A 24617-nucleotide genomic window follows, 5' to 3' on the forward strand; every position below is an offset into this window, starting at 1 on the left:
TTGGGACCAATGTTTTAGTCCCACAGTAGCCTTCATAGTCTCAGGAAACAGGGAGGAGCTGGCACCCGTTATTTTATAAAAGACTCTGTGCGTATATTGTTCCTGCCCCCAGTGTTTTAGCCTGCTCTGTTTTATCTCTGAGGGGAAAAAGCAACCAAAAGATGTCATGTTGTGAATATTGGGTTCCTTACACAGGTTCAGCTGATATATCACCTCAGATAAAGCACTTGACAGACCATGTGGAACTCAATTCTGGCACAGAGTTTAAGCCTATTTGTACAGCCACTGGCAAGCCACTTCCTGTTATTGAAGAATTTAAACTGTTGAAACCAGATGGGACTGTCTTCAAGGTAAATTCCTGGTTGGTTCCTACTCTATTATATCTTATTGTTGTTATTTTTGTTTGATAGTTATTGCACATTGAGGACATTTTGACCAAGTACACTTCCTTGCTGGTATGAAAATGCCAGGAAATTTTCAGGGCCAAATTTTCAACCAGCTTGTACGAACATGAGCTCCTCATAGAGGTTGTGATTCAGGAAACCATCCCTATTCCACACAGGACTTAGCACATGATCATCTTTATAGGGATAGACTTGAGCATGTGCTTCAATGCTTTCCTGAATCAGGTCCAGAGCTTGCTGTATAATGGAGCAAAAGTGTGTGAGCATTTGTTCAAATTCCCATTGGTTGCTCAGTTCAGCCATGTTTGTGCCTCTTTTTATTCACTGTTCATGACATTTTGTGTGGACAGACTTCTGTTTGCATAATTGTTTTGGGAATGTTTGTCCTTCATACAAGTTCCCCTAATTTGCTTACAGACAGTGATATTTGTCTGTGAAAGAGTGTTTGCTATTTGCTATTCTCTATTTGTCATTCTTCATTTGTTTTCCCCCTATTTAAATAGCTTAAGACGTAGTAGGGAAATCCCATGTGACTTGGACCAGCCAAACACAGTGAATAATAAATAACAAATGGCTGAAATTAACTGTTCATGAACAACACATGGGCTCAAAATTCATCACCAAAACAATTCAGCAGAGACTTCTGAATAATTAATACACTTACAAAAATCAGTACAGAAAAAGGGCTGAGTTCTTTGGCTGATTGACTTGCAGTTGCTAATTCAACCATTTGTAGTAACAAAACTGAGTAAAAACACTGATGTGCAATGGCTGTTACATTTCCTTCAGAGTTAGGTGTATTTTACAGATGGGGGAAGTGGGCTCAGTGCACACAGAGCAGGAAATCAATGGAAGTTTTGGCATCGAAGTCAAGAGAAGCTGGACTTCCCTGAAGTACTTTGGGAGTGAAACATTCAGGAATCAGCAAATAACAGCTACAGTGGGATGAAAATCAGAAGTTATGAGGGCTTTTTTGTCTGCACTTGAAAACTCCTGACTGAAGTGTAAAAGGAATACATGCAATGTATTAAGGGCCTGATCCAAAGCCCATTGAGGTCAATGGGAGACTTTCCAGTGGCATGAATGGACTTTGGATGGGACCCTAAATTCGGAGGAGGAGTGACATGGGGGAGGTTTTTCATTGTCCGGTTTTTCAGATCCTTCGGATGATTTGTCATTTCAGCCCATCTCACTCAATCGCTCAGAGGCAAAGTTTCATATCAATAGAATTCAGCCCCCTGACTCGGGGAAATGGGTTTGCAGTGTTCAGACAGTAGCAGGGATGGCAGAGGAGCCTTTCTATGTTACAGTTAAAGGTAAGGTTTCTGAATCGTGCTTTTCGATGTCCTTGCATCCCTCCGTTAACAGGGGCAAGCTTACACTATTAAATGTCCTTATCCATAACATCCTTGAGACTCTATCTCCAGCGGTTTCTGTTCAGGGATCTGATAATACTTTGAGTTGAGTCATAAGGTCATTTCTTTATGTTATATTTACTTTCTTTTATACAATTACTTAACCCTTTCCTTGTACATTACCCTGCTCCATCATTTATGCTCCAGCTATACTAAAAGGACTCGAACTAAAGCCTATATAATTGAACTCAATGGAAGTCCTTCCATTGACTTGAAAGAGCTGTGAAACAGACCCAGAGCTTGCTGCATTGCAGATATTTTATATATTATGGAAAATCTTCTATAGAGACTAGGGCAAGTATCTTCAAACAGATTTGTAAATTAGGCACTGCCATCCATATTAAATCATTTTAATAAAAGGAGCCTAATTGTCATGTGTACTGAGCACCTAGAAAACTCATGGACTTCAGCAAACAGGTGCTCATGCTGATGCTTTGGGGTTCAACTCAGACCAGTAAGAGATTTTGTTACTGCCTGCCCTGCAACTTTGGATGCCTTCAGTGCTGTGCTGCTGTGGCTCACAGCTCAGACACCAACAGCCAGCATACAAGGATGTAGGTCACACCCTGGATTCCACTGCCCAGTTTCTTTTTTAAAGAGTGACCCTCAATATCCCTTTAGTCCTGAATTTCCCCAAAACTGTCTGCCAATGTGACAACCTGCTGAGGTTCCCAGAATTGTGTGTTACTGTGTCACCCCCGTCAGCCTCAGCAAATGAGAGTTTTGCTACTGCTGAGCTGAGTGATAACTCCCGGTCACCACCAGCTTGTCTGTCTTGCAGTAAACTCTTCAAGGCTCTGCCAGTCTAAATCTTGCCTAGCAGGTAACAGACAGTGAACCCCAACTCCTGAGTTCCCCAGAGCAGTGACGTCTCCCTACACTGACCAGCCCTCTCCTGGAATACTCAAAAAGTTATTCAGTTCATTGCTCCTTTAAAGAGACAATACATCGCAGCTTACTAATTTAACTGGGGTTTGACAAACACTCTTACTTCAATCACTGCACAGAATTGGTTTATACGGCAGTGAACTTTATTGTAAAAGTAAAACAAGTTTATTAAACTAAAAGTCAAAGGTCTAAGTGATACCAAGTATAAGGAGTAAAGATAGAAAGAGTTACAAGCAAGCAGAAGTAAAAATACTCTTCTAAGATTAAAACTTAATTTCAGCAAGTTGCAGTCTTTGCCTAAGCAGGTGTCTCAACTATATACAGTTCCCAGAGACTACAGAGCCAATGTTCTGTGATTTGAAGAGCTCTGGCCCCTTGGATTTTATCGGGCTCTCTCTCCCCTTTCTTTTTATAGTCTGGTAAAACTTTTAAATGTATTCTTTGAAAAGTAAGCCTAGCCCAAGCATCTCTCTCCTGCTGGGATGTAGATGCCATGCTGTCTTCCCAAAGTTCATTGACCCTGTTACAAGAGGCAGGAAGGCTGCCTGTTGATTTTCCATTCCCCTGCTGATTTGCACAAAAATGGGATTTTCACTGGTTTGATTCCATAATGCTGTTTCTGCCTGTGTTGGTCACGGACTTTAAGCATAATATCAGTGAGTAGCCGTAATTCCTCATGTAGTGTTAATGCATATATTTCACAATGATATTAATCAACTAGTGTGTCATGGCCTTTCATAAAAGACCTTACTCGATACACTTTTGTAATGCAGTAGTATTGTTATACTACCAGTTGATTCAGTTGCTTTTCATGTGAGATTCAGATCCTCTGTTTTGATAGTCAAGAGGCTATCTCCCCTCCTCACTAAGCTGATGGCTTTGTTTACTTTCTCTGGAAATATACCTTCATTGTGTCTGCCTGATGACCCAGTTGGTCAGACAAGCAAATACACAGTCCTTTGTCTAAGGCAGACTGAGCTTATGCATTGCTTGCCAAACACATTTTAAGAACATAATTCTAGCACTCTTTGTATACACATATACAAACATCATGCAAGAATATTAATGATCGATGAGTTAATAATATTTCAGTGATACATTACATGCCACCTTTTCAGTATATATCATGACAACCGTGTGTTAGGTGTAGCAAGTATGTCAGGCCTGACACAGAGAAGTGAACTACCAATGAGCCTCTGTGTCTCACTCAGCACCTCTAAAAATCAGGGTATATAAGTAAGTGCTACTCAAAGTGAGTAAGGGTTATAAAGATAGGACCCTTACAGTAGGGAGCATATTGACCAAAGGGGGCACTATCTAGATCAAAACCCATATTTTAACATTCTTTCTTACTCTTGTTACTTCTAACACCTGGGATTATTACATCTGAAAGAATTTTAAAAATCTCGTGGTGGATGGTGTTTGTTTACTTTCTTGGCATTTCACTCAGCCTGGGCAATGTTTCACTTTCTGGTTCTCATAGACTGGCACAAGATTGAAATGTGTTTTTATTGACAACAGGGCAGGGAAATGTTTAAATAAACATCTACATCCAAAATATAAAAACAGTTCTACTTTAAACAGCCACCTTCTGCATTATAATTTTTATGAATTGGCAAATGAATGTGATGGTAAAGATTGAAAAAAAAAAACAACCCAGGCATTTGGGGAAGAATCTAAATCCTCATGTTTGAGGCTGTAAGCCTGCTTCTAACTAATGGGAGTTAGGAAGAAACTTCCCCTGCCACAGAGAAATGTTGTTGAAGCAGCTGACAGAGACAGGGTACTGGAGTAGATGGACCATTGATCTGATACAATCTGGCAATTCCTGTATTCCTATGAATCCAGGTAGAGGCCAGAGTTTTATTAATACAGGCAAATAAAAGATCTTGTCTAATAGTCATATTCTTGCTCAGTTCCTCCCGTGCCTCAGTATGCACCAAAGATGATAGACAGTGGACATAATTTTCTCACCATCGACATCAATGCTGACCCCCATACTGGTGATGGACCGATTGTGTCAACCAAGCTCCTGTATAAGCCTGCTAAGGGTTATCAGCCCTGGATGTCTGTGGAAGGTAAGGGATGTCAGTCCTTTCATTCTATCACTCATACAGAAATCTCATCTGCAGTCATTCTGTCACTCATACAGAAATCTCATCTGCGATCAAGCTGAAGCAAAATTAGAATGTGGTGTTTGCTCTAAAGTAAAATTCTGCTCTGAAAAGTGACTTTTACTTCGCAGGTCTCAACAGAGCCCACTGCTGGTGCTGGCAAGTACAAGCCTTACTTCTTAGTTATTGAGCTAAAAAGATATTAAAACAGCAGCAGTAGCAGAAGCAAGTGGGCTCCTACCTATTTCATTGTCTCATGTTATGATATGGCTCCTATCACTGTTGTACCCAAGTCGTACCTAGCATTTCAAAAGACCAAGGGCCAAATTCAGAAGTGAGTCAAGTGAATTTAAGTAGCCTAGAGGACAGTATAAATTGGTGCAGTATACCACTTCATCCAGGCCCCCAATATACATTAGAGCCACGTAGACTTTTTCAAGGCTCCCTTAAGCTTACATGGGCACACCTAGACTCACATCACTTACCAAAGTGTAACTTACAAACACATACTTCACACATCAGCTCTAAATTTGACCCACTGAGTGTAAAGGAATCTAAAGGGATGTATTTCACACTCTGACAGACCAGAAGCAAGGCGTGGAGCTAACAAAGCAAATGAACTGGAGGATGTAAAAAGGTGTAATCTAAAGCAGCTTCCATCCTACTTTAACTGACACCTTCTTCTGACTCCTCACTGTATAAATTACCCCAGCTTAGTTTCCCTTACATATCAGTGACTGGGTGCAAATAGATCTAAGGGAGTGTGCCTGATTGTAAGGGAGTCTAACATATATCACCTTTCACATCATCTTCATTGGACTCCAAGTCTCTTTGCTGGGATCTGCTGTTGAAAAGAGACACGGATACCTCAACATTGTGGATTCTTGATCCTTGAACCAACACGTCATGGGCAGTTGGGATTCTAATCGGTTCTTTCCAGGCTTGTATATTACATCATTGTGATAGCTGAACTCCTAATACCTAGGCCAATTAAGTCATTAGGTTGCCACAAGAGTGACGTGATTTGCGTGCACATATCTGAATATCGGATCAGACTGTAAGCTCTTTGGATCAGGGACCAGCTTCCTAGGGGCCAGATTTTCAGAAGTGCTCAGCACCCAGAAGCTCCCACTGAGGACCCAGAACACTTTTGTATTTTTAAAAATCTGCCCTTCTGCATCTTATGAAAGGCTGAGCACATTGCTGGCGCTTTAACAAATAATAAGCAACACCATCATAATGGTCATTAACAGGTACGTCTAAACAGCTCACCCTAGAGTAATGGGGATAAAGAGGAGCCTATAATCTTGACCTCTCTCAAGAGAGCTGACCCTGCTGTGATTCAGGACTCAGAAAATCCCTTATTGTTTTTCAGTATGGAATGGAGGATTTACCTTTCCTTTCTCATTTCATTTCCAGTAAATGGAAAAATCAAGAGACTAGATAATTTAGAACCCAAAACAGATTATCAATTCTGTGTTCAGCTAAGCCGGCGAGGGGATGGTGGAGAAGGGCATCCTGGGCCAGAGGCAAGCTTCACAACAGCTGCACTTGGTACGTAAGACTTTTGGCTTTTCACATGGGAAGCTTTCAATCAGCCTCCTTCGTTTCCCCTGCAATGTGCACAGGCGCATTCATCTACATGCACGCCAAAGCCCACTGAAGTCAACGTTAGCCTTTCCGTTGATTTCCGTGGACCAAGCCCCAAAACAATGTTTCTCAGACAGTGAGGCAAGGGGAGGGTCAGATCTTTTCAGAGGAGTCTCAAGCAAAGCAAAGGAAAATGGGGGAGCAGGGGAAGAATTTCAAAGCCCTTTGCAAAAGTGGGGTAAATATCATTCTCCCCATTTTACAGCTGGGGGAACTGAGATCTGGTGAGATGAGGTGATTTACCCAATGCCATACAGCGAGTACTCAGCAATGCTGGGGATAGAACCCCCTTCTCCTGATTGCTAGTCATTGTTCTCCCATTGGACTATGTTGCCTTCTTTGAGGTTAAGACTATTTGGCAATCAGAACCTCTTACTGAATGAAGGAACATGGAAGAAATTGAATACTCAAGCACTAAATAAACAATCTCTTGTTTACTGAACACTCAAAATGGAAATGACCCAGCAATAAAAAGAGAGGGTCTGGCCACTTCCTGATGTTGAAAAACTTCCACATTGCATCATTAAACTTTCAACCCTCCCCATCCCAGTGAAGGACGTGGGATAAGATACTCTTTTGCTCACACCCACACCAACAGTTCTTTATATGGAGCTTGTGCAGACCAGCAACCAATCAGGGATCTGCTAGCTATGGAGTATTAGATTCCTTAGTATTCCTTCCACCCCATCTCCTTCAATGTTGTTTGAATTCTCAAGTCTATTATCTTAATCCCTACATTGTCCCAGAACTCTGTTGTTAAACAGACAATAACGTTACTCAGTCCCCCTCATTCTCCTTGGATCAATAAGAACTGTAGGCAGTGAGAGGGGCTAGATCAGGTAGCAAAGTGCCAGCGGCTAGGTATGGAGGACAACATTAGAACTATGGATAACCTCAGGCCTCTCTTGCAGTGGCAGAGCACTAACCACTAAACCAGAAGGCCAGTTCCAGATTATTGTTTTAAGACCAGCCTTGGTGTGCAAGTATCCAGAGGATATAAAATCAAGCTTTTTTCTCTCTCTCTGTATGAATTCTCCAAGGTCTTCCTCCACCAGAAGGTCTTGCTCTCCTTCCTAAAAGCAAGACAGCTCTGATTTTGTTATGGCAGCCAATAGTGCAGAAGCCAGACGATGACATTCAAGTTGAGGTGGAAAGGACAAATGTGAATGCCAATAGTGGTGAGCATAGTGTTATCACCCGCGTGCCAGGAAATTTATCCACCCTGATTATTGATGATTTAGAACCCAGACGGCAGTACATGTGCAGGATACGTGTGAACACCAAGTCTGAAGGAGAGTGGAGTGACTATTTGTATGCGTGGACCTACAGTGACAGTAAGTGACAGGATTTACTTTGCTTTATTTAATCCTTTCTCTTCCCGCCAGCCCCCCACTAGCAGGTTCTGATGTCACTAGAGGTCTCTATAAATTGTAACCCTCTGCACTGATAACATAGTGCTTGTGATGGTGCATTTAGGCCTGCTTATTAGCCATTATTAAAGAGGGGTAGCTGAGGGTCAGAACTAACTCAGCCCCATAGTCAGAAACTACGGATGTGATTTCCAAAAGTTCCTGAGTGACACAGGACATATCTACACTACAAAACTAAGCTGATCTAAGTTACGTCGACCTACAGCTGCCGCAATAATTAAATCACTTTTACATGTCCGCACTATGCTTCTTGTGTCAGCGGTGCACGTCCTCTCCCAGGGCACGTGCTGTCAGTGCGGGCATTGGGGAATGGCTTCTGAAAGGCAGCAACTGTCGAGGTAAGCAATGCAGTGTCTACACTGATTCTGCAGCGACCTAACTACATCAATCTAAGCGCTATGCCTCTCATGGAGGTGGAGTTAAGTCGGTGTAGTGGCGAGTTACATCGGTGGACTCTGTGGTACACACCAGGCCTCAGGAACACAGGTCTCATTGACTTTCAAGGGGGTCTTGTGCACCTAAATCCCACCCTGAGGGCCTGATTCTCAGATGTTCTACACACCTACAGCTCCATCCAAGACAATAGGATCTCCAGTTACACTCCAAATCTGGCTCAGTTCTGCCAAGCACTGACAGGGTGAGGAAAGGGTGCAATGTCTGTTTACTACACTGAGTGTAAAGAGTCGTTGGGTCTGTTGTGATGCTGATTCTAGAATCCTCAAAGGAGGCAGGAAGGGATGAGAATGACAGCAAGGCCATAGTCCCTCCTGCCCCCCACAATACTGTCAACGCGGCCACAATCCCTGGGGGCTCATGAGGTCATCATGCCTGCCTGAGGCACGATGCTTCCAGTACCTCCCGCTGGAAAGGCACAGTTCTGCACCACTCACTCCTGCAGCCTTTGTGCTAATCCCATAGTTGATCCCTAGGGATCAGTGGGACTGTTCATGTAGGTACTCAACTCACCCACCTTGGTAAAGGTTGCACAGTTGGGCCATACGTGTATTACATACATGACAGTGGTGACCTGCTTCTTGAAATATCACCGTCGGTATCTTATTCCGAGGAGAACATGCCTTTCAGCTGTGGTTGTGGCCACCAGCTAGGGGCTCCATCCTATTCCCATTGAAATCTGCCAGAGTTTTGCCTTTGACTTCTACTCTTCCTAATGGCCTTTGACTGGACAAGGAAAACGGGTCTTGCAGCAGTGGAAAGTAAGGGATACAGGAGCCACAGGGGGATGCTGATCCAGTGGGGAGGTAACATTATGCTGCCCTAATTCAAAAGGAATCCCTTTGTCTAGGATTACCTGGAGCAGTCTCTTCTTTTTCCTAGCAAGGATAGGGAATATCACAAGAACCTCTGCTGGAAGTGTGCAGTATTGAAATATTTGGTGCCAAAATGAAAAGCACCATGTCAAGTTTATAAAACCATAGTCAAGTTTTATTCGCTGTCAACCAGATCCTGGTTTTGTTTAAGCCAGTGGGAGTGTTGGGGAAAGAATTTGGTGCTCCGAGAGAAGGAGCAAGGATGGATGTAAACTGAAAAATGTTCTTTTTTGGTTCATAGGAATCCCACCTTCACCTGACAACATCAAGATTTTCAATATCACGGACACTTCTGCTATCATCTCTTGGTCAACTGCTGAGGGACATTCCATCTCCTCCATCATCATCAGCTACAAGATTTACGGCAAGGCTGAGTACAACCACATTGATATCACAATAAAAAACACAACCATCACCCAGTACCATCTCAAGGGCCTCGAGCCAGACACTGCATATCTGGTTCAGATTAGTGCACAGAACAATATTGGACTGAGCAACCCAAACCCGTCCTTTGAACTGAAGACTTTGCCAGAAACGAAAGGTTGGTTACTCGAGTGTACTACACACACCCAACCCATGCCTGGGTGGTCTGGGAGGCCATATGGGTTAGCAAGATGAGAACAGAGCTGGGGACTATGAACACCTGAGCTTTTTTTTTATTTGTTGCTCTGAATTCTGTTGGGTTTTAAGAAAAATATACACAATGTACATACAGAAAAAGGCCCTGGAATTGGAATCCCAGCTCTGTTATTGGCTCACTGCATGGCCTAGGGCAAGTCACACTGGACACCATTTCCCAAAGTGGTCACTGACTTTGAGTGCCCCAGTTACTGGGTCCCTAATGGTTCATAGATTCTTAGCACTTAAAGCCAGAAGGGCTCATTTCATCCAACCTGGCCATCTACAGACTGATTTTCAGAGCTGCAGAGCACCTCCAGTTCCACCTGAAGTCAGGGAAGCTGTGGGTGCTCAACACTTCTGAAAATTAGGCCCATGCTCTCTGTGCCTCCGCTTTTGTATCTGCAAAATGGAGATGCTAATATTTGCTTCCTTCAAAGGACTGGCAGGGTTAACTGAATGCTATTAAGTACCATTTTTCCCCCTCAACAGCTCCATATGAATCAAAGGGAGGGAAAATGCTGCTGATTGCTATCCTTGGCTCAGCAGGGATGACCTGCCTAACAATCCTCCTGGCCTTTCTCATCATGCTGCAGTTAAAGCGAGCCAACTTCCAGCGCAGAATGGCTCAAGCCTTCCAAAATGTGGTGGTGGGTTTCCAGTTTTGCTTTGTCGGTGCACTTGTTCGTCTCAGCCTCATCTGTTGTCTTTTCCTGGTGGTTTCCTCCTCCTCCACTTCCGACTTTCAGAATAAAGCTTCCCCCTAATGCATGTTTTAGCAATAATAGTGTAAATAGTGTAAAGCTTTCCTACCACTGACCCAAAGATGAGCAGGTATGAATTGTAGGGTATGAAGTAGAGGGTCCACCTGGAGGAGGAATTGTAGAGGTCTGAATTGTGGGTTATGAAATAGAGGGTCCACCTGGAGGAGGAAGGCAGCTGTGAATATGTTTCCTCTTCTGCTTTGGTGCTTCTAACTCTTTTGCAGCACCCATGTGCGGGTTCTGATGTGTGAGGACAGGGGAAATGCACTGCCAGGAGAAAGACCTGTGAACATGCTACTCTGTGTGGCCCGGTCTCCATTAAAGTTGCACCTGGGGTTGTAAAGTGCAGTGCTGCTCTGAGCCCCAATAACTGCTCCTCCACAGTTTTTAGACCTGAGCACAGCAGACCAGGAGCCAGCCAATGGCAGCACCACATCTCTACCAGCTGCTCTGACAATTGTGAACAGCGGTCGGAAGAGCTCAGAGACATGGTCTGATGACGGACAGGAAAGGGAGCTGCACGGTTTATCCCTGCTAGCTTTCTGAATCCTCAGCCTTCCTGCAATCTGTAGTCCATGCCTTTTCTCAGATCGGCACCAGCACATGCTCGCTTCCAAAATGGCCGACTGCAGCAGGATAAAGCCAGACCAAGTGCTCTTCAAACTGGTTACATCTTCCCAAGTTGTTCTTTCATACAGTGGACAGTGTGGTCCATGATCACCAGTTGTTAGGTCCCCCAGAAACTCTCCCTACACTCTTTTCTTTCACAACAGACTATTTGATGCGTCACAGCCTGATTAGGCAAGGGAGAGCATAGAGAAGATTTGTTTTCTATATGTAATAGTTTGCTCAGATGTTTCTCTTTCTCTTCTTCCTTTCTTCCTCAACACTACAATTGAAGCTGTTCAGTATAAAGAGGGAGGCTTACCCAGTCCGGTAGCCTACTTTCTGTCAGCCTCCACTACACTATTATAGAAGTAGTCAGTAAGTGTATAATGCTTCTCTCATTTAGACAGCATAAACCAGGAGTTACTCTACTGAAGACAATACTCACCAGTGTAAGTGAGAGGAGGCTTAGGTCCCATATGATTATATTGAGTGGACAGTAAGATCTGTGGTATTTCTCCGTATGAGTGTGGTACAAACAACAGCTACTTACACCTGGTTAATTTTTTTCACAGCGAGATGAGCCAGCTGTCCAGTTTAACTCAGGAACTCTCACTCTGAGCAGGAAAGCCAAGAACAGCCCAGACCCCACTATCTATCCAGTCCTCGAGTGGAATGACATCAAATTTCAAGACGTGATCGGGGAGGGAAACTTTGGACAAGTCCTTAAAGCACGAATTAAGAAGGATGGCTTGCGAATGGATGCTGCCATCAAAAGGATGAAAGGTCAGCGGTTTTCATTAAAGAATGTAGAGTCTTTGAGTCCAGGGCCCTATGGTTATCTGGGTTTGTACAGCGCCGGGCACAAGAGGACCTTGATACTGACTGGGGCCTCTGGCTGTTACTGTAATATAAATACTAAATATTTAGAATGAATAATAAGACCACTTTCTGCTTTTGCCTGGGCAAGGTTTGCATCCTGGTGATGGCTTTTTTTCTCTCTGTGTTTTTAATAGTTTAACCAGGTATCACTGAGCGCTGAATCTTACATGTTAGTTAGCTGGGTCTCATTAGAAGCTCATCATTTGCTACTCCACAGTGATAATTGCACAGAGCCTTTAAAACTTGCTAAGTTTGCCTTAAAGAAATAGATAAGGTAGCAGTACGTTTGCGGACTCATTTAAATTTCCCTATACTTATTGTCGGGTATCTCTTTTCTGCTTTTAAGGTGTTTATCAGCATGGTATCTAATTTCCAGAAATACCTAGAATACTGTCACTATAATTCCTGGAATACTGCAGATACTGAGATGTTGCTATGTAGCTGTCTAAGTCATTCTCCAAGGGAGATGGCAATTATTTCAGGGTGGCCGTTGTATCTCCCATTCTAAATGCAGAAAGATGCCATGGTTGCTGTTGGTCTGTGGAATGTGAATGTTGAGTTTTTAATGATATTTAATTATTTTTATGTCTGAAACGCGGATCGAAGTGTGGATAACTCAGAAGGGCAGTACCACCCTAACTACGCCAGCATGCAGGCTACAATAGCAAGTAGAACAGGATCAAGAAAAAACAGTATATAGTCAATCAAAAAATAAGTTTAGGGGCAATGCTCCAGCCAAATTCCCAATATTTATAATCTGTCCTTTAAACACAGAGATTCAAGCATTGCTGATTTTGCTCTTTAGGGATTGTTTGTCTTAGTCCAGTTCCCACAGTAATCTTTTGATTGATTTAAACTGGGGTTAAACTGGATTAAGGACAAAGTGAATCATAGCTGTAGCCAAGGTTTCTTTGATTTTGGAGGGTAGGTATCAAACCAGGCTACTGTCTCATACTGCCATATTCCACAACTGTGCTATGATACTTCAGGTCATCTCCTCATTTTTAGAGGTTGAAAGATCTTTTATCATCCTAGTTAACAGTGGGTGGTTTCAGTATGTTTATTATGCCAGACTTCACAGAAGTCTAATTTTGTGCTGTCTTGTAAGTGTGCAAGTTTGAAAATGTTCCTGGTGTACGATCGTCTTAGCCTATAGATGCATCTTGGAATAAGCTTGCGTGGCTACTTCGATTACCCTTGAATTGGATGCCTTAAGGCTTTTGATACTTCGGGATTTCAATGTCAAGATCTGATGATTCAGATTCTTTCTTGGGCTGATGGACTTGTATAACCTGCTAAGGCATGTTGTGTCTCTAGACCATAAGAGGAGTGACGTATTGAGTGTGGCTGTTGAAGACATTATGGTGCCTCTTGGTTTTTGACTGAAGAATCATGTTATTATTTACTAAAGACCGGAATATCATGGAGTCCATCCCCTTTGAACATCAACCAGCAGTCCAAAGTCTTGTCATAATTAACAGTAGCAACAGCATGGTTATAACTGCAGTTTAGATGAGTACATAAATAAATGTTTATTTGATTTCCAGAGTATGCCTCAAAGGATGATCACAGAGACTTTGCTGGAGAACTGGAAGTTCTTTGTAAACTTGGACATCATCCTAATATCATAAATCTTTTGGGAGCATGTGAACATCGGGGTAGGATATTCCTGTATACATAGCTGTAAAAAGTATTCAATAAAATAAAATATAAAATTAGATATTTGTCCAGGAGAGAAAGTCTCCTTATATTAAAGTAATTATGGTACTCAGAAAAGGAAGGATGATGGCACCCGATTCATAAGATAAAATATAAACAGATTTTTACATAAAGTATTTAGATGCATATAATAAACAGAAAACACAATATAGCTAAATCAGTGATCTATCAGCAGAGCTCTTTTTGGTGGTTTGCAGAATTAATCTGTTTGATTAATGGGAAAATCTGGGATAATGCAATAATTGGACGGGAAGTTGGTTCATAAGCCAATCTTTACCTGGGAGGATCACTGGAATGAATAGAGCTACACTGATTTACACCAATTAATGATCTGGCCACTTACTATTCCACATTGTGAACTGGTGGGCTGCAACACTCCTGTTATGAAAATCTGTTTTTGAACTATAAAATCACAAGAATCTTTCTGAAATGACCATCATTACCTCCTTCTTCTGTGTCAGAGAGAGCTAGGGTATGGTTTTTTATTTTTAATCCTGTATTATACTATACTGTAGTAGTAAGGCCCAATCAGGGGAAATGCATAATCACTGACACTGTCTTTGCATTTTTAGCATGTCACGTAATACTGCTCTCTCTGTTTTACATTAGGGTATCTTTACCTGGCTATTGAATATGCTCCTCATGGAAATTTACTCGATTTCCTGAGGAAAAGTAGAGTGCTGGAGACAGACCCAGCATTTGCTATTGCCAACAGCACTGCCTCCACACTGTCCTCTCAGCAGCTTCTGCATTTTGCAGCAGATGTGGCCAGAGGGATGGACTACTTAAGCCAAAAACAGGTAAGCTCTAAGCTCCTTGCCTTTTAAAAACACAGCACTTTATTTTTAAGGGCTTGATCTAATTTTTGTCACCATATTCAGTATGCAATGTTAGTGCTATGCCATAACTCCTATTTTATACATTTCTTCAATGAGTTATTTGTTCCTCCAACTCAGATTTCTTTCTTCTAGAACATGGAGCTATCTATCTACTCACTCACTCACTCACTTCTTTATAAGGCTCTCATCACCATATTATCTGAGCACACATGCAACACTTAAAAGACCCACACCGGTAAATGTGAATGAAACTCAAGATTATCATCAAAGAATGCATTTTAGCTTAAATATTTCTTTCTAGAATTTGTTTCTTTCCTTTTATTCTGAATGCCTTGTAGGTCATATCATCTCGCAGCTTAAAACAGGAAAGAATAATCGAATGAAAGGGCGACCTCATCACAATAAATGTACTGTTTCACTGCTTCTTTGCATACTTTCAAGTTGCTTCATGCGCTGGGAATATCACTTTTTGAAACAGCGACATTCCAGTGGAACATGGCTGGTTAAAGCTACACAAAAGTGAGCAAAAGAAATCAGCACTGAAGTTGTTACACAATCCACTCCTTTGGCGCTAATGAGCACAATACAAATACTAGAACAGGTCAACATTTTTCATTCAAAACCTTTTTTCAACAAAAAATGCCCTTCTTTCAAAAGCTAAGATGCCTGCTAAAAGCTTTCAGATTTTCAAAATGTTCCAGTTTTTTATAGAAAACAATTAAAAAAAAAATCCTCCTTTCGCCCCCTTTTTCCCTTTATTCCTTTCTGTCACTGAATGGAAAACAGTGAATGAGTAGGGTGGGGGATTTTTTTCTTTTCTTCATTTTTCTTTGTTTTCATTTTTCCTTTTGCCATTCTGTAACTTTTCCAAAATTAAGGAAGGTTTGAAAAGTTAAAGTCTGGCAAAAGTTAAAATGAAATAAAAAGAATTGGGAAAAAAAAACCCTGAATGCCATTCATTTTACTGCAGTTGGTGACAAAAAGAAAATGAAATGAGAAAAGAGGCTAGAAAGCAGGTAGGGGGAATCCAGAATTAAAAACTTTGAAAATTCAAATTTTAACATTTCAAAAATTTGAAATTTTGGGTAATAGCTTTGAGAAAAATTTTGAACAAATACAAAAATGGTTCAGTTTCAAACTCTATGAAATGGAAATAATTTCAAAATTTCAAAAATGGTCATTAATTTGTTTTCCCATTTTTCTACCACCTCTAATAAATATCTATGTAGACCCTGCCAGATAGATGCCACCCAATTACAGTATCAGTTCTAAATGTGTGAGAAGACCACCTTATAAACTTGTTCGCTCAACTAAAAAAGTGAAATGCCTGTGACTTTCTTGCTATTTTATTTTATTTTATTTTATTTTATTTTATTTTATTTTATTTTATTGTGTGGCTCTTGAAATTGACAGAAAATTACTAGCAAAACACACAAGTTAAAACAAGGGCTGAATTTTGGCATCATCCTTAAAACTGTCCAGAGGGGGAACAGTAGGGTGGAAATTGCTTGGCCTGCTTCTGGCTCCCCTTGAAACACATGGATATGCCATTCTCCAGCCCCTCTATGAGTAGCATGACAGAGAGGTATTCCAGAGGGGGATGGGCCTTCCAACCCAGATATATTACTGTAGCTGCTGGCAAGAGTACATTGCACTAGAAGTGGCAGGGATATGACTATGTATAGGGATGAAAGCAGTAGACTATGACCTTCATTTTAAGGCTGCTCTTACACCCTTTACAGGTGGCAAACAGAGGCCAGATTTGTTGGGTTTATGTGGCCTCATGAGATATTTTGTCATGGATGGTAATTTATGGAGTTTTAGGCATTTGCAGTTGATACTCTCACTGTTTTCTTCCTTTCCCTTTTCCCTCTATTCTACCCGAAGCTTTAACGCTATTTTCAATGTATTGTCACACCAAGTGGTTTCCTTTGCCATCTTTTCTGGGTTTCTGCATTTGGCAGCTTTGAATGCAGCACACAGTACAGTGCAAAGCCCAAGGGTCACAGGTTACATGAGTATTTCTGTTTCCTTTATTGTAGTTTATTCATCGCGATTTGGCAGCAAGAAACATCTTGGTTGGAGAAAACTATGTTGCAAAAATAGCAGATTTTGGATTGTCTAGAGGGCAAGAAGTTTATGTTAAAAAAACCATGGTAAGGACTGAAACAAATTTGTTTAGCATGGTCATTCTTTGACACAATCACACCTCATCAGGGGTTAACACTTTGTCTTTTTGTAGAGATGGGGTCAAGAGACAAAGTTTGGATCTTACCTTTCTAAAGTCCAAGAGGCCAGTTGCAAAAATTACATGCAAAGATGTTTGGATGTAGGGTTTTGGCTGAGGCCCATCACTAGCCTTTTAAAAAAACCTTTCAACTATAATCTGTATTCATTGAAAAATGGGTGGAGTGGGTGGAGGTGATGACATGGAATCCATGTGCGAGGAGCCTCAGGGAGGAAGATCAATTCCCAGGCACTAAACCCCTGGAATCACTTGAAGAGGAAGAAGTGACCTGTCTAACAGGCCTCTTCATCCAATCCCACATGATTCTGCACCTGAGTCAATAACGCCTTGCGGTAAGTGGAAAAGGAATGCTTCACAGTATGTGAGATATCATGCTGCATCATTCAAGCAGAATTGTTTCCATTTCCTACTGGGACCACACTCATTTAGAAAGAACGTCTCTTTGCTTTACTGGGAGCTGTACATCTAAGACCTGATTGTACAACCCATTCTCAAGTTGAGGAGCACTTACATCAGTAGGCCTATTGACTTGAATGGGGCTACCTGTGTAAGTAAGTGCTCATTAATGTAAGTAATGGTTGCAATATTGAATCCTTGTGGTGTTGGTTTCAATATGGTTGTTTTGAAACAGATATGAAAACTGCCATTAATGTAATAGCCTGTAATGCAACTCTAATGACATCACTTCCAGGGAAGGCTTCCAGTGCGATGGATGGCAATTGAATCTCTAAATTACAGTGTGTACACAACAAACAGTGACGTGTAAGTACAGTTCTTTAGCATGTTTTCAATCAAAGTTTCATAGGAGAATTTTTTGTCAGGGTTTTTAATTGTGCTGCTAATAAGTCATGTCATTCAGAAAACAGTGGAGTGTGGATCACCATGTGGGCAGACAGCTTGAGCAGTCTACAAGGAACAGTCTGAAAAACTGAATCAAGCTGAGTTTGGGTTTGAGTCCAGATCTGAATTTCTTCAAAGTACATAGGATGTTTGGGGTAGTTCAGGGCCATCTCTAGTTTGAAACTAAAACTCAAATGAATCTTCAGAAGGCCCATATGAACACCAGTTTCTGCCAGCAAAGTGCAGCAAATATCCAGGAAAAGAGGAAAAGCTCAGCTCTGTGACAGCAGCACGTGCCAGGAAACCAGATAGCTCTATGAGCTTGATCTCGCAAAGCACTTCAGCAGTCTCATTAAAGTCAACAGGACTACTGGTGGGGCTTAAGTGCCTTGCTGGATCACAGCCTGCACAGGAAAAGAGAAAGTAATCAAAGGAGAGTCCACTGCAGAAATGGTCTGTATAGACTATAGTGTTGGTTCATTTCCTATGCAATGTCTGTGACATTTGGTCTTTTTCCATAGAACTTCTCTGGAGTTTAGTCTTTGTAAATCTTTAAGTGGAGAGAAAAAAAGGAGGTACAGCATAATTCTCCTTTGAATGACAGTCTCTTCTGGGATCAAATAAATAAAATAGCAGAATATACTCATTATTAAAAAAACTACATAAGGATGATGACTCCTTTAAGAGTCAATTTCTGTGCACCCGAGTAGTTCTACTGAAATCAGTGGGCTAAATTCTGTTCTCAGGTACACTGCTGTAAACCAGGAGTAATTCCATCAAAGTCAGTAAAATTACTCTGGATTTACACCAGTAAACGGAGCAGAATTTGGTCCCATGGGATAAATTGCATGAACAAGGTGAGCAAGATTTGCGAACAACTTTCACGGGAAAGAAAAATTTCCTTCCTCTGAGGAATAAGGAAATTTTTGCTTGTGTCCCGGGCAAACAGCTTGGAGACAAAGGAAAACACAAATCAGTTTAGAATTAGATTAGATTGAAGGCGGAGGGTGATGGGGGAAAGGAGTGATTCCCTGGGACGTGGAGAGAGAGCTAGGTTCTTGGGGTATGAATTCCACTCCCTCTCCACCAGCGTAAATCCAGTTTAATGTTATTGACTTTAGTGAAGTTGTTTTGGGTTTACACTGGTGAAAGTGTGAGAAGAGTTTGGCTCTTTGCGTAATAAATGAGACAGAGAAAGTGAGGAAATGGGCTGGATCCTCAGTGGGTGTAAATCAATGTAGCTCCATTGAAGTCAGTGGTACAATTCTCATTTACACCTGCTGAGAATCTGGCCCCATGTCTTATAAAAGCCTGGATCCTTTCTCCCAAATAGAAAATTCATCAGAAATCATGAAAACAGTGAATTGCAATTTACGTTTTCTATTAGCACACTCTCTATGGTCTCTATGTGTATATTAGCAAAAATGCCTTAAAATTATCTTGTTAAATAACACACCTGCTCACTTTTAATCATTGCTCCTGTTGAGGGATGAATGCTTTTCCTTTGTCCCTGTTGCAGGTGGTCATATGGTGTCCTATTATGGGAAATCGTTAGTTTAGGTAAGTAGCCATTTTTATTGGTACACAAATAAGCCAGTGTGGGATATGCTAGTACAGTACTGGGCGTTCGTGTCTCTGAGCCTTGCACACAGCCCACTAAGCCATTCCTCGCTTGCAAACATCTTCCACTGTTTTCTTTTGATTTATTAACTACATCCTGCATTGGTCATAATACCCTTAAAAAAGAAATGATCACAATTCCAATTCAGTCCAGGTCAGGCACCGCGTTCCATGAGAAAGGCTCAGAGCACCTATTTTCATGATCCCATGACAAGAAATTTACACCGTGTATTTACTTTTTAAATAACGCATATTCCAAGGGCTAGATTTATAAAAGGACTGAGGCACTTAATTGCCACTTTAGGCACCTACATTCCAGAATCAGGCCCCATAGGGATTCCCAAAACCCCTGCTCAGCTTTCCCTGAACCCTGTAGGCACCAACGTTTCTGCCTCTGAGCGTGTGCATTGCAACTCCATGCCAGGATGCCTAAACCCCAGAGCCATACAGAAAGCAGGTGTTCTAAGTCAGCTGTAGGGCCCGATCCGGTAAATGTGCTCAGCGCACACCTACCAGATTGGGCCCTTAGAGATGAGTTTACACAAAACGGCTGGAGGAGGAGGACCCATGCCCTCAGCTTTGCATATCCCATTGGCTCTCTTAGGCAAGGAGCCACCAGCGTGCTGGCTTTTTGTGAATCCCATTCTGCAGTGCCTGTTTCTCCCGATTCATTGTATAGGGAGCCTAGGCACCAAACTCAGGCTTTGTGAATCTGTGATTTTTTTCTAAGCACCTAACCCTAAGATTACGCCCAGAATATAATTTAGAGCCTAATCCTGCAAACACGCTACCACGTATAGTACTGGTCACGTGCGGCCTAAGTCTGATCTTACTAACAGCAGTGTAAATCAGGAATGGCGCTACTAAAGGCAGTGTAAGTGTGATCAGAATCAGGCCCACTGACTGTAAGAATGGTGGGGGGAGACATTATCATCAGTGGAGCTATGCCAGTTTACATCAGCTCAGGATCTGGCCCATTTGCCTTTTACTTGTCTATAAAATCACTGTCCGTGATTTTAGCACTGTGTAAATACTAAATAAAATAATTATTAGTAAATACTGTTACTCAATACAATCTTCCATCGAAGTGGGAATAGTTACTTGCCTGTATCAGCTATTTTGTTGCTGAGCCAGCCTCTGGCTCTTATACTGATTGCAGGTATCCTTACTTGTGATAGGGATAGAAAAATTTGCTTAAACCCATGTTAAAAATCTTGTTTTTTAGGTGGGACACCATACTGTGGAATGACATGTGCAGAACTCTATGAGAAATTGCCACAGGGGTACAGACTGGAAAAGCCTCTCAATTGTGATGATGAGGTGTAAGCAAACAAGTTCTTCAATTATTATTTTAGTACCATGGCACCTAGGGTTCCTAGCCATAAACCAGGTCCCCCGTTGTGCTAGGTGCTGTACAAACACAGAACAAAAAGACAGCATGCACTAACATCATAGATGAGATAAGTATATTCTTTAACAGTGTTTACTGTGAAACTAGCAGTTTTCAGGGAAGCCATGATTCAAGAAATGTGTGATTTTTTTTATACTAAATAATATCAGCTTGCTGAGCTACCTGTGTGAGGTCTGAATGCTCTGTTGATTGCAGAATGGCTGGTCACCTCCAAAGGTTCTATATTTTGTACAGGTGGGTTACAAAGCACCGTGGAAAGCAATGCAACGTTCCACCAAAAAAAAATCATCTTCAAGGAGGCCAATCATGGGAAATTTAAGCCCAAATATGAAAGTTGAAAGAGTAATACAAAGCTCATTTGAATTAAAATTGGTTTGCCCAGAAGTGGGCAACACCAGTATAATTACTACTACTGGTGGAAGCAAAGGCTGAATTCATTAGCACGGATATGTGCCACCCAGTCAAATCAAGTCCCCTCAGGAAGTGCCTAGTAACATTCTCAGGTGGTGAAGTGCTGCTATAACAGCTTCTGTGCCTCCACCTTCCCCGCCGCTTGTGGAGCAAAGGGGAGGGGGGGGGGCAGGGCGTGTGACCAAAAAGTACCTTTTATGATCACTGGCTCCTTGTTGTCTTTTCTTGCATAAAAAGGCTTCTGGCTGGCCTCTTCTCTTTGCATTTGGCCTCATTCAAGTCTCAGCACAGATGTAAGGCCTGATTGGTGCAAGGCTTAGCTGGCTGTCTGAAAATTCCAGCCCTAAACTGTGGTGCTGCTCATGGTTTTAAGATGGAAACCTCATTCCTTGTGTTCCGAGATACGCTTCCAAATCATCGTGGCTTTGTGTCTGATTTTCAAAGGTATGACTTAATGAGACAGTGTTGGCGGGAGAAACCGTATGAAAGGCCATCATTCGCTCAGATCCTGGTGTCACTGAACAGGATGTTAGAGGAACGAAAGGTAAGGATGACTACTGTGCTAGCTTGAATTCCAAAGACTACAGCTTTTCATGGCATGTGCGTAAAGTTCATCGGGGAGGTACTGCAAACACAATTAATGAGGACTATACTCCTCAATAAGTTCAGCACAGCTTGTTGCACTTGAGAAAAAAATGCACCTCCTCCAACTGTTTTTTCTTTCAGACATATGTGAATACTACGTTGTATGAAAAGTTCACCTATGCAGGCATCGACTGCTCTGCTGAAGAAGCTGCTTAAGACAGAAAAATTTTCATGTATCAAGTATCCAGTGAACCAACCAAAAACTCAGCCTTCTGGAGCACAGCATGTGTAGAACTGTGTATAGCTGTCTTTGTATATTGTTTAACTACAGATACCTATGTGTATAGTTTACAGTAAGTGCTGCCTCCATAGACTGTAGGAGTGTATATACTGTTTGGAGTAGGAATGGGCTGAAGTCATAAATTCTGAGATATATCTCATCTACAATATTTTTTTTCCTGGAAACATGGATATACTTACTTTAAGTAGCCCATGCAGGCACACACATTGTAATACATTGTGCATTGCGACCCTAGGTATTTTCCAAGAGTTATTGATAACAAATACATCATCTTTATAACTAAATTTTATGGTGAATCTAACACAACACACCTTGTGTAAGTGCCATGTCTCCAGAGAACAGACATCAATGCAGTAGTATTACCAGAAAATAATGAGGCTGATAACTTGCTATAGGAAATCAGCAGTGAAAATGAGCCCTGAAAATAATTCATTGCTAGCGCTTTTGAACTGGCCGCCCTCTATGCGATACAAGCAGCTGCTATTTGTTTTTTTGTCATGCAGTTTAATAGCCAATTTCTGTATTAAATATCAATGTTTGACATGAGAATATATATACTAGAGTGGTGTTATTTTAGAAAGCCGCCTGGCATTTCTCATAAAGAATGGGCATTCGTGAATGTATTACATATTGTAAAACACATTTCTAAAAAGTCAATTTGGCTACAAGTGCAGCTTTTTCATTTTGCCTTTGAGTCTAATAATGCCCTGAATGATAGCTCATTAGCTAATTAGGAACAGGTCAGATTCACTTACTTGCTTGCGACCACCCTCTTCCTTGTGTGCCTGGCTATAGTTTGCTGGGTGGCCTTCAACAAACAACATACTAAAAGCCTTTTTTTCCCTTCAGTGGCATTATTAAAGGTTTTCAACGCTACACATCATTCAGCTAATGCACATGATGTTCAAGAGGGCAAGAATATTTTTTACACTTCAATATAATGGCCTTGAGCATTAGTGTCTTTGACAACCGAATCTGGACTCTTGCTGGCATCTGAAGATTTTTAATTTTAATTAGTTCTCAACCTGAGTTAGTCGTAATAAAGTAAATGAAAGGCATTCTGGGACACAGTGGTACTGACAAGAACCTTCACATTTTTTGTATAAGTAGATTTTTTTAATAGCCTTAAGATGATGGGAGCTATATATTTTACTACAGGTGCACATAAAAACCCCAATGGGATCAGGGCCACTTTGTGCCAGGGACTTTTCAAACATATAGCAAGGGAGGCTCCCTGCCCTTAAGGGTTCACAATTCAGACAGACAAAAGAACCAAAAAAATTATCAGCCCATTTTATAGCTAGATGGGGAAAAGCTGGACAGCAAGCTCTGGAACTTTGAGCATCTGTTTCCTAAGTCCCACCTTAGTGCCTTAACTACATAAGCATTGATACCTGACTCTGCTCTAGTTAGATATTTCTTAGTGTTCCCATTGCCAGGGTCTCTGTACACCCTCACCAACACAATGTTGCCTCTTGGATCATTGGTAGTGCACAGAGAACCCAAGCTTTAAAGGGAAAAACTACCAGGGGAAGAATACCAATGTGGGAGGTGTGGGGAGAGGTTGGGTGGGCAGCTGGAAAGGCTTTTCCATTTGCTACCAGGAAAAAAAGGTTCTACCATCTGTAAAGAGAATATATCTAAAACATGTGTACATCTGTATATATGAGTGCGCTAGAATGAGAAAGTGACATCTATTGGCCACAGGTTGGATAAAGTGCATATCAGTTTATATAATGTCACAGTTGTAATATTTAAAAAAATATCTGATGAATATAACAGCAGATTAGACAAATTGTATCAGAATAACCCCATCTCAGCATAACAGACCCCCCACTAGTTAACATCACACATTGGGTGCCTTAACATGCTATTTAAAGTTCACCTTTTGAAGCTCAAATTGGCAATTAGTTTGGGAAGGGGGCATCCAATTCCTTTTTCAATATGCCACAAGTGCAAAATCTAGACAGCCTCTCCATTTTCATGAAGTAAAGTGTACTTTGTGCCAAGAACCATTGTTCATGGTGTACTGTGGCATAGCTTTCTACTACATGGGTATTTCCAGCAGGCACTTAACCTGGTACTGATTTGCTCCATCTTCCCAGCACAAGAGCCTACAGTTGTTACAGCATTGTGTCATTTTTTCCATCACATTTTAAAAAAAAAACTCTCTCAAGAGAGTGCAGAAGTAAAATTGCATTGTACATGACACAGGTATCCAGTCTGAGTTAAAAGACAAAGTAGTTTAATACACTCAGTTCTCCGCTCTCTCCCTAGAAAAAAGGAGAAATCACATCAAATACATTGCACAAGTTTCATAATTTGTGCATTAACACCTCCAAACTCTAAAACTAGTACTAGAGCATAAATTATTAATCAGATTTTGAAGGCACAGATGGGTCTATACCTTAAATTCAAACCAAAGAGAAAATTGTAGCTTCATGGGAAATAAGCAGCCAACATGTCCTCTGCAGTAAACAATAACACCTTTAATTTGGATTTCTTTGTAGTTTGATTGTAATTAGCACAGCTTTAACAACTCTT

General features: G+C 41.4%; 2 protein-coding genes across 4 annotated transcripts in view; one reads left to right on the forward strand and one right to left on the reverse strand.

Moving 5' to 3' along the window:
• TEK (TEK receptor tyrosine kinase) overlaps positions 1-22622 on the forward strand; it is a 50427-nt gene extending 27805 nt beyond the window's left edge. For 2 of the 3 annotated variants that reach the window (XM_067553171.1, XM_067553172.1), the window contains 16 exons: positions 196-350; positions 1588-1720; positions 4624-4785; positions 6241-6375; positions 7512-7805; positions 9471-9770; positions 10340-10497; positions 11793-12003; positions 13647-13757; positions 14428-14618; positions 16700-16813; positions 17597-17667; positions 19265-19305; positions 20591-20687; positions 21632-21731; positions 21914-22622. In XM_067553171.1, coding sequence (XP_067409272.1) covers positions 196-350; positions 1588-1720; positions 4624-4785; positions 6241-6375; positions 7512-7805; positions 9471-9770; positions 10340-10497; positions 11793-12003; positions 13647-13757; positions 14428-14618; positions 16700-16813; positions 17597-17667; positions 19265-19305; positions 20591-20687; positions 21632-21731; positions 21914-21988 — 2348 coding nt within the window. In that variant the 3' untranslated portion in view covers positions 21989-22622. Of the gene's footprint in view, positions 1-195; positions 351-1587; positions 1721-4623; positions 4786-6240; positions 6376-7511; positions 7806-9470; positions 9771-10339; positions 10498-11792; positions 12004-13646; positions 13758-14427; positions 14619-16699; positions 16814-17536; positions 17669-19264; positions 19306-20590; positions 20688-21631; positions 21732-21913 lie in introns of those variants that run through there. The other variant, XM_067553174.1, reaches the window with a different exon arrangement.
• A 350-nt stretch (positions 22623-22972) lies between these two features.
• The window catches only part of LOC137156397 (RNA exonuclease 1 homolog), a 28911-nt gene continuing 27266 nt past the window's right edge, over positions 22973-24617 (reverse strand). Inside the window, exon 17 of the mRNA XM_067553175.1 lies at positions 22973-24346. Within this exon, the coding sequence (XP_067409276.1) occupies positions 24328-24346 (19 nt within the window). The 3' untranslated portion in view covers positions 22973-24327. The remainder of the gene's footprint in view (positions 24347-24617) is intronic.

This window comes from Emydura macquarii, unplaced genomic scaffold, assembly GCF_026122565.2.
Source record: "Emydura macquarii macquarii isolate MOO-44397 ecotype Brisbane River unplaced genomic scaffold, CSIRO-AGI_Emac_v2 contig_1451, whole genome shotgun sequence".
Taxonomy (NCBI): domain Eukaryota; kingdom Metazoa; phylum Chordata; order Testudines; family Chelidae; genus Emydura; species Emydura macquarii.